At 38.6% G+C, this 18,377-nt stretch overlaps 1 protein-coding gene across 1 annotated transcript in view; it reads left to right on the forward strand.

Annotated features, from left to right (window-relative positions):
• LOC140236036 (uncharacterized) overlaps positions 1-13,348 on the forward strand; it is a 33,023-nt gene extending 19,675 nt beyond the window's left edge. Inside the window, exons 2-3 of the mRNA XM_072316012.1 lie at positions 8,855-8,987; positions 10,979-13,348. Of these exons, the coding sequence (XP_072172113.1) occupies positions 8,855-8,987; positions 10,979-12,204 (1,359 nt within the window). The 3' untranslated portion in view covers positions 12,205-13,348. The remainder of the gene's footprint in view (positions 1-8,854; positions 8,988-10,978) is intronic.
• Positions 13,349-18,377: the final 5,029 nt, after the last annotated feature.

The following is an 18,377-nucleotide window of genomic DNA, read 5'->3' on the forward strand; positions in this document are numbered from 1 at the left end:
GATGTTATCGATTCGGTGTCTGCAGTGGATTTGGTTTTACACGGTCCTATATACATCTCCTCTTAGTCTTATTACCCATGTCGACCCATGGTCGCATTGAAGTGGCGAATGTTATTATTTCATGAGTCCATGGATTTTTAAAAACTTTTTCCCCAAAGTGTTTTTTTTTTCCCACTATGCCTCTTGGTCATCCCACCAATACAAATACACACCCATGCCCGTCCTTCTTTCTCCCTTTTTGTCCATTACACATACACACACATTCACACACACCTTCTTTTTTTTTTGTTTCCCTGTAATCTTTATTTGATTTCTATGTGATTCTATATAAGACATATATGCACACATCCTGTACACACGCACAAACACACATGTACCTTGTATAGACCTATACGGTACTCCACACACCATTTTGTGATAGACGTCATTTCGAGTTTCATATTATACAATCAATTTTATCATGACGCCGTTTACACTCGTATTTCATGTCACACCACCCCCCCCCCCCCCCCCTTTCCTCCTCCTTGTTTGTACATGTAGTTTTTCGTTTCGGCTCCATACAGGTCTAATATATAACTGAAACTAAAACAAGGATAGTGATAAAATGCGATAAAGTGATTGGCGGTCCGCCGTAAGCTCAACTTTGCGTATAAATGAGTTAAGAAAGGGTCTTTTCCGATGATTTGGTTTCAAAATTCACTGAGATAAGCATCTGTGATGTAATGATCATTCATGTAGTCCCTTCAGTAATCCTCGGAAGTCGTTCTTGTCAGTGCATCCATGTGACAGCAACCGTGCATGTTCTTAGTTTTTGACAATCAGTAACATAGAGTTTGTTAATGAAGTCAATGAAACAAATGGATGCTTCCACCGAAGTGTTAATGAAGTGGTCTTTCTGGTCACGTGTGTCAGTTCGCAACTAAGTTATTTATTTATTTATTTATTTATTTATTTATTTATTCATTTGTTTATTTATTTATTTATTTATTTATTTATTTATTTATTTGTTTGTTTGTTTATTCACTCATTCATTCATTTTTTTTTTGATTATTTGTTTATTTATTCATATTTGTTAAAACGTGAGTTGGATGAATACATTGTTTCGTCGAAAGCCTATGTCGTTTTGAAAGCGAATGAAGTGCATTATATCCACCTGAGGGAAGAAAAAAGAAAAGTCTTGAGGGAAATGTGCATGTGAGTTATTAACTTACGAACTGGCTTCATAGTGACATAATTATGTATACGCCATGTTCCGGAGATAGGCCCTTGATAGAGAGGGAGAAAGAGATAGAGGGAGAGATCTACAAGACATTTTTAGTACTCCGGGAGGGGGGGGGGGGGGGGAGGGGCAAAATGTCCTTACAAAACTATGATCGTGGTCCAGATAAGAACTAAGATATTCAAATAATATAGGAAAGTGCGGTTAGAATAAAATGTTGTTTTGACACAAATTCGACAGTGGACACAAAAGCGATAATGGACAAACATAATAAAGGATTATAATTATTATATGCCATATAAGTATAATGCCGGATACACACACACACACAAACACACATACAGTGGTGGACCGATGTAAGATAATAGATGAGGTATAATTCGAAATCTATATGCATAGGTCTTCTCTCTAAAGAAGAATAGGTTCAACCTTGCACCTTTACGCCATGCAGTGTCACACTGAGAGCATATTTAGAAGTGCAACTTTACACCTTACTGGTCTGAAAGGTGCAGTTTCATAACTCCTTACTTTTTATTCGAGTTTAACCAAATTTTTACGGTTGTGCTTCTGTATGTACTCCTGCTTTTCAGACTTATTTTTATAATTATGGTCCAGACCTATGTGGCCACTAAACGGTGAATATTCTTGTGACCAAGCAAAGTGGGTCGAATATAACGCTTTGTATATAACTCTAACAGAGGTTTGTGTAGAGAGGGATGTATTCATAAACATAAAAGTGATTATTGCAGGGCTTTGGCGCCAAACGCTGCCAAAATACTGTCAAGTAACAATGTCTGCATTCAGTACTTTTAATCAATCATCTTAAAGAGAGAGAGAGAGAAAGAAAAAAGGGAAAATAATATTCCCCGCTCTCAAAAAAGCGTGCAAATAAAATTATAAGGAATATTTTTTCTTCTTTTTTCTCCTTTTTCTTTTTACCGGGATGTAAATAGGGAAGTTATATACAGGGTGAACGATTCATCTGTGAAATCTCCAATATTTACTTTGTTGGGCTCCATTGATCCATTCATTCATTTGTCGATGGGTCTTATTTGCAAAGTAACTTGTAATGTCTTGGTGTATAGCTCCCATTATACTGTAAACAACAGGATCCCCTTATGCGATGAAATCGTCGAACTCGAGAAACCTACGTAAGAGAATAATTTCCCCTCTCTAATCGTGATGTTTTGTTATCAAAGTCTTCGTTCATATCGATATTTTGCTGATAGATTCCCAAGGATATTTTAGTTGAAGTTGAAGTTTTTTTTTTATTATTATTATCCATATTCATATGTTGTATATTAGGGCATGTAACAAACAAATTACTAGTGCTACATCATGGCACTCGATATAGTACACGTATGGTACAATTATGGTATAGTATGTATTGTAAATACCGTATGCTGTGTTGTATTTTATGTGTAGCATGTTCGCGTATTAGAACGAGAGCATCATAAAACAGGATTTTAACAAAACTCATGATTGTAACAGACTATCATATCACGTATATAATTCAGGCTTACGTGCTCTTGCGTTGATATTAGGGAGCTTTAGATTTTAGACGCGCGGACGTTCAAAGAGAAAAAAAAACATGATCTGAGCGTGCGCAGTAGCGCGGATCAAGTTACTGCGCACGCTCAGATCATGTTTTTTTCTCTTTGAACGTCCGCGCGTCTAAAATCTAAAGCTCCCTATTAATTGACCGAAATATTCAAATCGCTACAAATGTAGTGCTGATCGTATGAAAAGCAACCTACAACAAAACACTAAACGGTAAAGAAGACAAGGTCAAGTGATGGTTGAAATGATGATCATGCTTGTATGACGGTAGTGTCGGGTTGCGACATGGCGGTTATGCTCAGCGAAAGTCAGGACAGAGTATTTCTCTTTCAAAGTGCAACGTTCAACCATCATGGAGTTGCTAGTAGCTCCATGGTTCAACTCTATACTAGTAACCCCCTCTCCCTAAAGGAAACCAACACCCAAGTAAAATGTGGATTGAGTGAAAGTAGCAACATTAGTATATATATTGAGAGGAAAATTTGACAATCGATTCAAAAGTTATGAATCTTGTGCCGTCATCGCCTGATAAGGAGACTACACTTGTACTGTACAGTTCATGACGTTATTATGGACAACAATGTCAAAAAATACAAGGAGAATTCCACAAATTTTTTTTTTTTTTATGAAAAGTACACAGTCCATTAGCTTGTTAATTACAATAGTATAAGGATAATACCATTCGCCCTGATTTCTGAAAGGGGTACAGTTGTAAGTCAAGTGCAGCTCTTTCATTATGCTAGAAAAGTGGAAATAAGTTTCATGTTGAATTTTCTCATATTTTCTTTGATGTTGTCCATCAAGAAGCGTTGCAGTCTGCCTATCCAGTGACGACATCACCGAAACTTTGAAAATTCATAACTTGTGAACCGATTGTCCGATTTTCCTTACACTTTCACTGATGTGTTCTATACTATAATTACTTATTGTTGCATTTAATCCACACTTGTATACGGCACATTAAAGGAAACCAAAACCCAAAGAGAAATGTGGATTGAGTGAAAGCAGCAACATTAGTAGAACACATCAGTGAAAGTTTGAGGAAAATCGGACAATAGATGCAAAAGTAATGAATTTTAAAAGTTTTTGGTGTTGAAACCACTGGATAAGGAGACTACTTGAGTTTATGGCATCATTGTGTGGACATCAATATAAAGAATTTTTTTTTTTTTTAAATCAAAATGCTTTCACTTTTCTATAGCGTAATGAAAGAGCACTTCCCTAAACGGTTTTAGAAAGCAGGGGAATAATTACTACGATTACATGTATGTCAGTATCAAGTTGATGGAATGTGTAATTTTCATGAAAAATGAATTTTTGTGGAATTCCTTTTATATTTTCTTTATATTGTTAACCACACATGACCTCATGAACTCTAGTAGTCTCCTTGTCCAGTGGTTCCAACACCAAAACTTAAAAAATTCATAACTTTTGCATTGATTGTCCAATTTTCCTCAGACTTTCCCTTATGTGTTCTAATTTTGCTGCTTTCACTCAATCCACGTTGCTCTTTGGGTTTTGGTTTCCTTTAAAGTGAATTTGTCTTTTAAGCGGGTCTTCCGCCCGCTCATAGCACTAAAGTCTGGGCCAGAACGAAGAAACAGATCGCGTCTATTTTGATCAGCAGACAATGTCACTGGCAAACTGCGTGGGACGGATTCGGAATACAACGGATATGTCGTAAACCGCATTTAGTTACCATAACCTTGCAACCGACTAATCTCTGTGGACTAGATTTCCCTTCGGTGGTAGTGGGAGAACTATTTTGCATGAATTATAACACAATAAGATGAGCAAGAAGTCTGGCAGTTTTCCACTAAACGTATACGTTAGTGATGCCTCAATTTTGACATTAATGGTATTTCAAGGTCATGGCGACGCGATCTTTAACTCATCACATTTTCACGTGTTATTGTGATCAATGTTGACTTCTCTGAAACCTTTTTTTTTTCTCATGTCCGACTTTACTCACTGCCTACCTTTTATTTTTTGTTTGATTTTCAGTTGATTCTTCATTGATTTTAAGTCAAGTATAAAAAAAGCAGGGAGTGGTCCAACACGTTGAAGCGTACAAAGTGATAAATGTAGCCTCTTTATTGGAGCCCTCGTCAGTTTGTTACATCTTCATGCTGTACATTGTTGCGATGTATTGAGTAAGGGGGAGGGGGGTAATTCTTCACCCCATGAGAAAAAAAAAAAAGCTAGAAAAAAGACACAACGTTACGATGTGTATCATTACGCATTTTGCCGGCATTATACACAATACAATTATCTAATGTGCGTACTTTCACACCTCAATCCTCCCAATGAATGCGTCTTTTCGAAAGGTGATTAAAGAAAGTACCCTCTTGCGATGATGATAATGATGATGATATTATTATCATTATTATCTCTACATCCTCATTATTGATTATGAATGCCATTGTCACATTTCGTACATTGTCTATATATCAATTGCCATAAACCCAATTATAATAACAGGAAACAAAGATGAGCTGGTTTGTATGGGTATATACACTGCATTAGGCAAATGATATCAGATTAACTTTTGGGGAATTTTCTCTGTAAGGTAAATGTCGCTTTTAAACTGTCACCATTGGTATAAAGTAATGTTTTTTCTTTCATTTCCCAAGGAGCGGCGGTAGTGAGGAAAGTAAAGTATTTGGAAACAATGAGTGCCCTTTCCAACGATAAAATTCCCGTCGTTTGTCATCACATTAACGAGGTCACTTCCAGTAACCTTTCATCTTAGGTTTAATCACTAACTATAAGATTGAAGGACTGGAACTAAAGTACAGGCCCAGGAAGTCACAGGTTCAATAAATTCAATAATAAGTTGTTGTTTTTAATGACGTTGTTCTGTATACCAGGTTTCACTTTGTAGCCACAAGTAGTTGCCAATGAATTACACAATGTACGTGACGCCACACGACGGAACTGACATGGAACCTTTCTCAAGCGAGTGCCCAAGCAATGAGAGACCCCCGATCGCAAATATAATGATGCGTATATACCCATTTTGAGACAGAGAGATACTAGCACCACATGAAATACATTGTATCTATTGTTTATAAGTGGAAATTTATAAGCTGAGTAAACTGTAGAACGACAATAACATCACACCAGAGGGGATTTTGGCCAGCGGTGAGTCGCAATTTCCGCCTATCAGGAGGGGCATTTGTATTCCATAGCTGAAGTTTAAAAAGAAACGAACTTATTTAGGAGCAGGCCACGACCTCGAAAGACTTGTTCCGCTATATCACAGCTCTTATATAGGCAGACATAAAACCAATTGAAATGTCACGGCAGGGATGACGTAGTACTTCCCTCATCTGATAGACTGTCGACGAGCCCTTGGTATTCCTACCAAAATGTACATTCGAAGTTAGCATGCTGAATTATGGTTGCTGAACGATATACATCTCCATGGAGTGTGTACACGTTATGGCAGAATCATGCCAGGATATAATTATGCGGTATTATAGCACACATTTGCATAAATTAATCGAATAAGGAAAGGACGTGGGGATTTGGAATGGTCACAAGGGAAATACAATATGCATGCACAACATTCAACTTACATAATAATTTTATATCGAATTATTTTATCTACAAAGAGTGAAGGAGGACTCCGTTTAATTACAAGTATATTCCACTGATGTACAAGACTTAGTAATAGAATGGCATGTGAGGGTAGTATTCTAATGGCGAGTATTCAAGGAAAACTGCAATTCTTGTTTTGACAGGCTTGAAAATTACGTTGGGTCCAAGTTGAACGAACTGTAAAACATCGGACAATTAAGGAAGAGATTTTCAACAGTTGCCGTTACCATGGTAGTAGTTCATGCCAATATCGGCTGCCAGACCTTTAGGTCAACATGCAAGACCTCAGTTGTGGTGGTGTGATAACTGCAATTATTGCAACATGCATTAGTTGCAAGCCTCTTCAGATAAAACGAAACGAATCCCAATACAAGTTGCGCGCTGTGATTACTCTATTATAAAGTGATTTGCGCAAGGTCTACTTTGACACGCTTGTTATATCGTGTTCATTGACCATGATGTTACCACTGGCGAGATTTTTATATGCCATGACAAAGGCATTTTTGGAACGGTCAAGTCCTTGAAGGGTTAATAATCTCTGCAATCGATGAATATTGTGCAACTTTTGCCCTATAGGGCAAAAGAATATTATTTCCTTTTATGGATACGAAACTTTTTCTCGCAAAACTCGACTCTTTCGTTTTTCTCCCTAGATTTTTTTAGCATGTTTCAGTATCGACATTACAGCATTTCTTGGTTTTTTTCTGTCTTTTTCGTGTAACCATCTGCTTGCCACATTCATTTCCTGGCAATAGGTATGTGTGTGAAAGTTGTGCAAGTATATGACTCATCAATTAATTGCCAGAAAGGGTGAAAAGCATCTTTTCCTCCAAACTATATGGCTATGTGTGGATTCAGTGAATGCAGAAATATTTGCAGTAGACGCATTGGTGAAATTTGAGGAAAATCGGACAATTCGTTCAGACGTTATATTTTTTTCTCCAGTCTCCGTTGTGCTGATTTGTACCATCATTGCTGGACAAGGAGACTACACTACATGACGTCATGACACTATAGGGCAACAATATGCATGGAATTTAAAGAGACTTCCACATTGTTTCATTTTTTATAACATAACAAAAGAACTCTTGACTTACCTCTTTCACGTGGTGTGTGATGAACATGACTTGTCAATAAAACCACAGATTCATGTTCGCATGATAAGTTGAAGAGTTCATCAATTACATCGCTGTTTTTTCGTCGCAAGAGTGATTTTTTTTTCTCGTGCTATATTCCACATTGTCGTACAAATTTCACATTTCATTCGATTTCGAAAAAAAAACATACGTTTAACACAACAGTCAATTTGAGATAAAATTACACGAGTGTAAAAGAACATAATAATGTGTAGTATGAGGAACCTATACTAAAAAGCAAAGCTTGTAAGATATATGCTCCAAACTTATGATATAAGCGTTTATTACAATGTCAATATTAACAATAGTCATTTCAGTTAATGATATCACTGTATCAAAACAATTGACCAAAAAAATTAATAACACAATACAAACAATATATCAAACAAAGTAAAACTGCCCTGATCTTGGGAACTTTTGATGATTGTCTTAAAACCAAAAACATCATCTTTTTTTCTTTGCTGAAGTGATGATGTTAACGCTAGTCACTTCAAAAAAGAAAAAAAAAATGTATTGTTGTATTAAAACAATTGGAAAATTAAAGACTAGAAAGCAAAATCAAACGAAATGAAACTGTTCCTGATCTCGGAAACTTCTGATGATTGTTTTTTAAACCAATCCGGGAAATTTTGGAAGTTTGGTTTCGACTGTTTTTATAAAACCGGGAGATCTGCTAGACCGGAAGATGTCACCTGATTTAAACTTGGCAGTGACTCGCGATTTTTTTTTTTTTTCGCTGAGTGATATACCTTTTTATTTTATAATTATGATGGTAGGAATAAATTGCGCCCCACCGGTTCCGCACCGGATCTGGCATCAAACATGGCATGCAAACATTATTATTAGCACGTGCCAATATAAGATCAAACTTGCAGGTTTGAGAATGCAATGCACGACAAGTTGCAGTGGCAGTATACTTATGAAGTTATTAGTAAGTAGTATACACTGCCGTAGTATAGTAGCAGTGACTAGCAGAAGTAGTACGGTTGTATTTATAGCGGAATTTGTTGCTGCTGTTGTACAGAGTAGGTTAGTACATTATGTATATGATATATATATTTGATTTATCACTGTAACATTTTGAATATCGGTCACAAGTCGATGACGTGTATTGTGTAAGTTTCTATAGACGTAAGCACAGAACAGTATCTTACATTCACTAACTTTCAAAAATGTGCTTTTCTTTGTTTGTTTGTGTTTGTTATATCTTTATTATTGTTCCATTTAAACAATGTAAGAGACTTCACCTCTAATTCTGTAAAGAGCTTACAAGTGGCATTTTTTTTTTCTTGTCTTTTTCTGTTTCTATGTGTGTGTGTGTGCTTTGTGCTAGAAGAAGTGGATGACGGCACAAGTTAACGGGATCTCGGACAAGCGACCGCCTTCTCGTTGCCTTAGCAACAAGGATGGGCATCCGTCGGTCCGATCAGGAGCATCGCCCTCTCCAAACCTGACACACATACCGGCAGGTGAGATTTTGAGCATGTCCACTTCACCTAAAACCACTCCATCGCATTTTGTTTTGATAAGAATATAATGTGTATGTTTTGTACATAATCCCTATCATGTATGCGTAATCATGATTTTATGTAACGTGTAATGAATGTATGCGCGTGTATTCACTTATGTATGTATGTATATGTATGTACATGTATGTGCGTGTGTATGTGTGCATGTGTGTATCGGTATATAGGTCAATTTATGTATGTATTTGGTCACTGAATGTATAGGCCCTGCATGTACCTATGTTTCCATCGTTGTCTGCAGTGCGTACTTCTCTTCCTTTCTAACCAAGAGAGCGTGAGAACTGTTCGGTATTAATAGTGATGTTGTGACTCTTTGACTTTGTTATAAGCCTTTCATGCCTGCAAAGGTATCATAAAAATGTTGAAGGGGGGGGGGGGTGTGAGTTTGCGTAGGTTTCAAAAGGTAAGGTTTTCACGGACACAATTTAAGCTTATCCGTTACAACGCACTCGCACAATAGTGACAACGACACGACGTCACAAACAAAAGCAATACCAAGTCAATCCCCGCACCCAGGGCGACATTATGACGTCATTCGGGAAGAGTTTCGGGAAGCCTCGCAATCAATACAGCTTACCAAGGTTTTCGGGTGAAATAATGCGATTTCTGTATGTGTGTGTGTGTGGGAGTGTGGATAGCTCATAGCAGCTGGCAGTGTGTACAGCATATTTCAAATTCATTATTAAATGCATTTGGAAATTATAACTATGTACGAGTATCCTGAAACGATTAACTGCTTCGAAATTCGAGGGTTAGTTTGATTTTATTGATGTATAGGCCTACGAGTAGGCCTGTATTCAAGGCCACGTGAATGTGAGTGCGAAGTCCGATTTCCATATCGATTTAAAATCATGCAAGTATTGCAGTGACCGTAGTTCCATGACCCCATCAAAAACATCTGTAGAAAAAAAAAAGTTAATGATTAGCATGGTTGCGAAATATCTCCTCAGTAATTTCCTCGAAGGACTCCAAAGAACAGAGTTCCACATACAAGGAGAAGACTATGATGGAACATACTGGCCCCATTGGCCCTATTTATGGTATAAGTCTTTATTTCCTTGGGACCACCTTCACGCAATTAATGTATGTTATACTCATCGTCTAGGCGTGATAACCTATTTCAGAACTTTAAAATTGACTTTCACAGTGCAATGAAATTGCTGTGCTTATAGTTCTGGTTGTTGAACTTGAATATCCTTAAAGGGATCGTACACTTTTGGTTAAGACCTAATTTCAGGTTTCTAACATTTTTGGTGAGATAATGAGAAACCTCTTATGAAATATGAAAGAGCATGTAATTCCATGAGGAATTCAACGTTTATTTGATGAAAATTCTTTTTGAAATGAAAACAGAGCAATTCTAATAAGTTTGGGACCCACACTTTATTATGATCGCTTTGTTTTACTTTATTTTTGGATGTTTCAGTCATTCCAAACCCGACTTTCATCAAATAAACTTTGAATTCCTCTTAAAATGGTATGCTCTGTACTATTTCCTAAGTGTTTTCTTGGTATCTCGCAAAAAGTTAAAAGCCCAATTCTCATCTCCACCAATACTGTACCTTCCCTTTAAAGCTTATGAACAGGGTCAGACGTTTTTTTCAGTTATTAGAAGCTGTCATTAGTAATGTAAGTTACTTTACACGCGTTATCATTATAGAGAGGCATAGTTTGTACTTAATTGTTTCTGACTATTATGTGTACGTTGCGACCCATTTGACAGGGAATCCCCTCCTGTCCAAATTGCTTCGTTTTATCCGTATAGCTACTTCCGCAAGTCATAAACAAAGAGGAAAAGCTCTGAAAAACCCCATGAACTCTTTATTAGCTTGTGCTTCTTTTGCATGCAAGTACAACCACAAAAATTTTGTTTGTATAGTTTATTGAACTGTATTCAATGTTGTCGTTTTGTTTGTGTGTTTGTATTATCATAGATCCACGGAAATGGACTGCCGATCACGTCGGGAGCTGGCTTGACGCGTTGGCAGTGAAATATACAATAGCTATCGACAAGAGTAACTTCCACATGAACGGACGGGCCCTCTGTTTGATGAATAGAGAAGGATTCCTGAGACGAGCACCCGACAAGGGCGCGATACTGCACGAAGACTTCCGAAGCAGGCTTCGAAGGTATTTGACAGCTTGCCGGAGAAGAGTTCGGACAACCTTCGACAACTCAGCTAAGTCACTGCCACCGAATGTACCTCACTACCCTCCCCCGGGAGTACCCGGGATGCACCCTTTGCACCGAGTACCCCCAGTTCCCCATGTGAGGCCTGGTATGCTAGCTCCGTGGACTATGCCTTTTTCTGCCATGCGAAGTAAGCCACCAACTGACCACAATGCCCAGGTGACGTTTTCAGCTCATTCGCTAGCTCCGCGCACCGCACCATCCGCGCAGAGCGCGCCGTCGGCGAACAGCATGGCACACGCCTCAGCTTCCTTTCAGAACTCTGATTCCCATAGACAGTCAACGGCAACCGCTTCGGCTTTGCACTTTCAAGCATCGCATGGCGCAACAGCCTCGATAGGAACAGCAACGTCTGCAGGTATGGGATCTCGTGCAATGTCTTCGTCCACATCTTTCTCAAGCAGCGCAGGAGCGCCTTCCGTTCTTCCGTCTGACCATCTTCTGTGTGTCCCGGCCTCAGCAGTCGGCTCCTTAATATCTCATCCTCATGCTCCTCTCCAAGTGCCGCGAATGGCAACGCCCTCCCAAAGCGGCGATGTCTCCTCCAGCTGTCCTCGTTCGGTCGCTTCTTCAGCTGCTCGCGGCGACCTGTCGACGCCGCATTACCTCTATCGCGGACCATTTCCCTTTGTGCACCCGCCCCCTTACTACCATTTCGTGCCAGTTTACCGGCACATGAAAGTGTTTGGACACTTCCAACCTCTCACATACGGGCTTCCCAGTGCGCACGTGCCAAATGCGACGCAGACCCCGGCGAAAGGACCACTGTCAACGGCGTCGCACGCGCCTAGTCATTCGCGCGCAACGTCACTGGATACGTCAGCGACGGCGAGCTCTTCCAGCCAATCAGAGGCCGTAGATTTGTCGATGTCATCGGCTGGTCACAGAAATTCTCAAGACTCCAGCTGTGGGTCGGAGGAAACCGAGTCTAGGAGAAAGAAAATCAAGACGGAGCCATGTTCCCCGTGAGGTTCACCTACCTGTTAGCATCTAACAGACACAATAGGACAGCCGGACAGGTCATCACGCATGCGTACTAACGGTTCTTATGCATACGGTTGCAGAGTGTAGTTGAGGAGGGAGAGGAGTTTGTAAAGATGCCGCATCTCCGTGATTAGTATTCTGTGATTGTGGGTCGCTGCGCGGTCCTGTTCGACTTAGTGAAGTTGAGCTATGGGAATTAAAATCCACACCGTATTCTCACTCTCTCTTTTTGTTTTTAAATCACATGTTGCATATTCTTTCGCTTCACAAAATAATCATTGTCTGTAGAAACCTCACTGAATTTTCGGTAAAGGAGGACTTCAGTTGTTCTTTCCTGTGTCATTCTTGTAAATTCGGCTGTAAAAACATAAAACTATACATAATGCCATTTAATCACTTCTTCCTGTTTTGGTGGATGCTGAGTTAAAGTTCACGGCTACCACATTTACTACTTTTTTATGGTTTTGTATCTGTGTATGTTTGTTTGGTCGACCTTACAAATAAAAAAAAATACCACAATACAGAGGGCTTGCCAACGCGGATGCTTCCCAGACATTCGTCATTGTTGGACTTCCTCAGCTGACACGTCGTCCGTTCCCATCATATTGTAAATTTAAAAACAACTCTTTGACAGTGTAGAAGACACGGGGAGCATCAAACATCCGGGACTTTGCCTCGGTCTTTTCTTGACCCCGTCTTGGCCCCGTCAAGCGTCAGATGGAGATTGCGCATGCGTCAAGGGTTTGCTTTTCGTGTTTATACTGTAGCTGTTCATGCTCAGATGTACACAACTTTACGAGAGTACAAGCTCACGGCATTTTATTCCACATTCACGGGTGATTTATTTTTTGTTTGTATGTTTGTTTTGAATCATTTTGTATGGGGATTTGGCGCGCATGTTACGAATTCTGGACTGATACTATAATGTTTACGTCGAAAATTTTAGGAGGGTTCCTAAACATATCTCGGTACAGAGCCTTAGTATTAAGTTTTTATTACAGATTGCTCTGATTTCTAGACAGCGATTGTGTAATTATTAACATAATTCAAAATCACATCTCATTATGATAACATGTGTAAATCTTACATTAGTTGTAATTTCCATGCATGACCTCTGAACGAAACTGCTGCCATGTAGCACATCTATAGGTCAATTATTGGTATGGCTGATGTTAGCGTACAAATCCCCCAGAATCAAGCTACTATAATGAGGTACATTATGTTTACGTGCTTTCTATATAGCCCGAAGACCTAGTTAAGGGCCAGTCAAGTCATCAGATCAGTGTAAAACTATTTAAAGACTTGAAATACATACACTTTTGTGCAATTGTTTTTGCTGTGTTGGGCAAACATCAGGCCATCTTTGCAGCTTGATCACAGGATCGCTTGGATTTCGAGTAGAATTATCACTTAAATCTGTCTGTTGGTCGAATATGAGACGAAATTGGAATGTCTGACGGGTAACAGGTTTTTTTTTTTTTTTTTTATGTTTTCCTGTTTTCAATGTCATGTTTGTTTGCGTGTGCAAATCTTTTCCTGTAGTTAGTCATATCTCCCGGTTAGGGGAAAGGATGGTGTACAAGAGGATTGTGAATAATTACTTGGCGGCGTAGCGCAGGTGCGATATGTGCCTAGTCTATGCTGACATGGAAAGAGATTCCTTCAAGATATTCCTCTATCTTCAAACAAGTCATTTAGATTTTTCTACCTCTTCTTTTTGTCAGGAACTGTCAAAAATCTCCGGGAAAATCTCCGTGAAACCAGCGGGGGCGTAAAATATATGTACAGGTATATTTCAGTTTTCAGTGCTTCACTTTCATTACCATTCATAACCCGTCTCTGAAAAGGCACAATCAACGGAAGTATGCCTACAAATAGGTCACAGGCATGACAACCGTGTTGTGATCACGATTCTGGCAACCATTTAACATGAATATAATTCCACAACCGGAAAATTATAGACGCACGCGTAATTGCATGCCCCATATTATTCACATCCGTGTCGGCGGTTTTAACGTCTGTGGTTGTTCAGTATCTAGGTAGGCCCCTACTCTAAAAAGGGATCAAAAAACACAACACATTGTGTCTTGTGTGTACACGACCCATACAGCATGTACGAAATTGCATAATTAATCAGTCGGTATACAAAGTTATCCTCTCCCTCACAAAGTGATATTTTCCTGATAATTAATCAAATTGTTATTCAGATGACATACGCAGAAAAAGAGAACGTGAGTTAAAAAAAAAAAAAAAAAATCAGTACAGAGTACGTGTAATTGCTTTTCTATTCCACACGTTCACATAAAAATTTGTGATGGGTAGTTTCTCGACAAACCCAAAGGAATGCAACTATAGTTTAATACAAGACATGTCAAAGGATAAATGAAGCAAGAAAGTCATTCTCATCAATTGTGTGACCCCAAGGAAAAATTAAAAAACAACCTATCAGACAAACCAGATCTCTGTTTCGCTTGTGTTGTTGTTTTAAAAACGATTAGTTTTAACAACAATAACTATAAACCAGTCTAAGTAAGTGTACTATCCTTCTCTTTTAAACATATGTTTTAGATTATTTGTTATAGCTACTTCACTCGTACTTGAAGTGAGAGTTTTCCCCTCTGATAAAACTTTTTGAACAATGTTGATAACGTTAATCTTCTGATATTTAATTCACGTTTTTTCGAATCTTCACGGGAGAGAAAATTACTAGGAGATTCGTAACCCTTTGTGACCTCAGAAACATCATGATAACATTACCATACCACCAAAATAAAAGAGAATATATACATGCATATACTTATATATATAATGTATATATGTAATGGTATGTGTTGACGGAGAGACGAGTACATTAAACGTATTCCAAAATGTCGGTTGTCGCATCGCCAAGAACAGAAAACAAGCGAACTAACGCGAGGAAAAACGAAGAGTTTGAGGTCATGACCTAGGTTCCGAGCTTCACGGGGGTTTTCTCAGAAAAACAAGAAGGCTCTAGGGACAAAATGGGATAGAGAGAAAAAAAAACAAAAAAACATCGTATCCGGATGTCTTCGTCGTCCCTCGTGAATTGTAAACACCTTGGCAATGTGTAAAAGTTCGACCATATTGACTGTTACCATGGCAACTGCCGGCTCGCTAGTCTAGTGTGAAATAGCCCCTGGATTATACGGATAGTCTCCCCACTCGTCCATCTCTTCTGCAGACCCGCAGAAAAACAAAATGTGTGCCAAAATCCATCTTATTTTTATGGCTTCCTTGGCAATCATTGTTGCAGGTTGCAATGATTGAAGCTGCCATAGTTAAAGTTGCAGCTGATTGGTTGATCGAGACCTATCTGTTGCCATGGTAACTGCAGTGATCATAAATTTTAGCTTGAAGCGAATAGCTTTGTAAGGCCATCAGATTCGAGTACGTGTGTCAGTAACGCAGCAGCAGCACCCGTCTCTATGATAAGTTACTTTTGGGGAATTTATGGGAATGTAACTGTTCCTCTTCCGTTCAATGTTTGCCATTGTAGATGCTTCCAATTAAGATATACTCCACAATGAGAAACCTTTGCATCTGACAAACAAATTGCCCTCCATCGACATGAATTTGAATAATGAGAAACCTTTATTTCAAGCAGTGGGCAGACTGAGAAAAAGTACCCCCAGCTTTTTAGATGAACCTACCGTTGAAAGAATTATCAAGAAATGTTCCAAAAAAAAAGATGTTTGGAATGAATTGTACCATATGACCCTGTGAACAGTACTGTTATTTGTATTTTAAATAATTTTACAGAATGGATGTTCTTCGAATGCCAATGCCAAGTTCGAAATAAATCTTTCGTGAAATTTGAATGTGTACTAAAAAAAAGAAATAGAGAAAACAGTGACGCTACATATTTTTGTTATGTATATGAGACAGTAAGATAATGTCACATTTTCGTGACTTTTTTTTTTATAACGAAATGAACATAAGCGGTCTGATTTGACTGAGCTGTGTGTACAGACATGCATGGACTATAAGTGAAATAAATTATGTAATGTTGGCCTTGTTATGCGATGAAAGATGTTGATGTATTTTGAAATTGACAAGGTGTCTGTCAATGGTAACGAGATCTTTTTTTTTTTTTGTATTACGTAAGGTTATAATAACGGTTTCCATGGAGACAAGATAAATTGTCAAAAAAAAATTTATTGTATACCTCATCTGAAATGACATTTCGTGAATCTATCAAAGCCTCGATGCCTGGTATTCTAAAGAGTGAAAAAAAAAAAACGCTTGTATGCACACTGAAGTCACAACCTTAGCGGTACTTGTATTTATTAAGCCCGGTCGTTTGTTATGTTGCACATATCACCCAACTAACTGTACAAATCACTTTGTTTCTGTTTTTAGAGAGAAAAATAACAATTCAACAAACTGATGATACCTTAAGATTTTAATTTAAGACTTGAATTTAACGCATTAACATAGCGAAAGCACAATGGTTACACTCGATGTGGATGAATTTAGTGCAAGCAGTTAATTCATTTCATTCAAATTGAAAAGTGCACAGTAAACGTCCACTGTATGCTTCCCTTTCGAGCGTTGCCAAAAGAATCCCGTCTTTGAATTACGTCTGTCATTGATATTAGCGAAATCTCTGTAACGCAACAATCGGGGCTTCTTGGAGTGTGCGATCCTCAAGAGAAGCAATCCGCATTAATACGGGTTGTCGAAAAGACTGTTATACGTGCTGTTCCGGGTTTTTTTTTATCTCAAAAATTCAGGGTTCTGTATGGAGCGGCTCACAGGTTTTCATGTGACCAGAAATACCCCAACCACTGCCTATATATTCTCGACTCTCTCATTATTCTTCACTTCCGCTCCACCGCGTACTTCCACTTCCGGTTCATTTGGAACACGTCCGTCGTTATGTTTAACGCTGTTCCGCTCATTTTTCCCCTTTAATATTCTTTCCTCCAACTCAATAGTTTTCTACTTCGCTGTCTCTCTCCTTTGCTTGCGTGTGTGGTATGAGCGGTTTATTCTTTTGTGTATTACGCCGTAGGAATTAATGCGATTGGTGCAAGAGGCAAATGGGCTGTGGAAACGTCAGTAAGTCAGGAGGCGATTAATTTAAATGCCTCGTGCCAAACATAGACATCTTTGTTTGCATGTTTCTGAAGTTTTTTTTTTTCCCCCTTAGGGAGGACGGGGGGGGGGGGGAGGTGGGTGTATCCGTGTTCACTTACCACAAATATCTGTTATACCTCATTTACTGTAAACCCTACATTCTTACTGTATATCAGAAGGCTGTCAGAGTGCTCTGACTTTAACAAAATCTGACCGTTGTACACTGTGACTGCGTCAAATAATGTTGATTAAAGAGGGTGTATCATTTTGCGATGTCGGTGACCAATGATGTACTATATATAACTATGCATCAGGATATAGATAGTACACACACGTTTCTATGTGTTTCTTTATATAAGATAATGATGTTTATCTTCAAATCTCCTTGTGGTAAATTTCTGATTTGAAACAGATGCCTTTATTTCGCCACTTTGCTTTCAACTAAAATCTGAATAAACTTTGAAATATTTCGAATACATGAACATTGTTGTTTGTTTCCTTGTTATTAATTTCATGTCCTTGAATGTTACACAGTTACGTGATTGTGCGCATTTTTGTTTGTGATATTGAAACTGACAGTGGAATATTTTGTCGACAGATAATAACCTCCTAAGAGCATAAAGTCTTAGAGTGTACATTTTATTAGTGAAAAATTGAGCAAAGATAATGGGATTCCAACGGGATTCGAACCCGAGACCTCAGGAGCTAGCCCGATGCTCTACCCACTGATCTGTAGAAAGCCCTAGTTCAGTGTTCGTCCCAGAAACCCTAAATTTTCAATGCTCAAATGGTCAGAAGCTATAGCAGTGTGTTTGTGTGTGACACACACGTACACACTTGAACCTGGCATAAACCCGAAGGATAATTCAACTTCGGGATAAATGCGGGGATCACCGAAGTGATGCAGCTTTTTGAGTATGTAACAAACGCTAACAGAAAAACTTACCAGAATGCATATTATTTCTTAGTGAAAAATTGAGCAAAGAAAATGGGATTCCAATTTTGCTCAATTTTGCTCAATTTTGTACTAATGAATAATAATCATTCTGTTTAGTTTT

Source organism: Diadema setosum, chromosome 12 (genome assembly GCF_964275005.1).
Source record: "Diadema setosum chromosome 12, eeDiaSeto1, whole genome shotgun sequence".
NCBI lineage: Eukaryota > Metazoa > Echinodermata > Echinoidea > Diadematoida > Diadematidae > Diadema > Diadema setosum.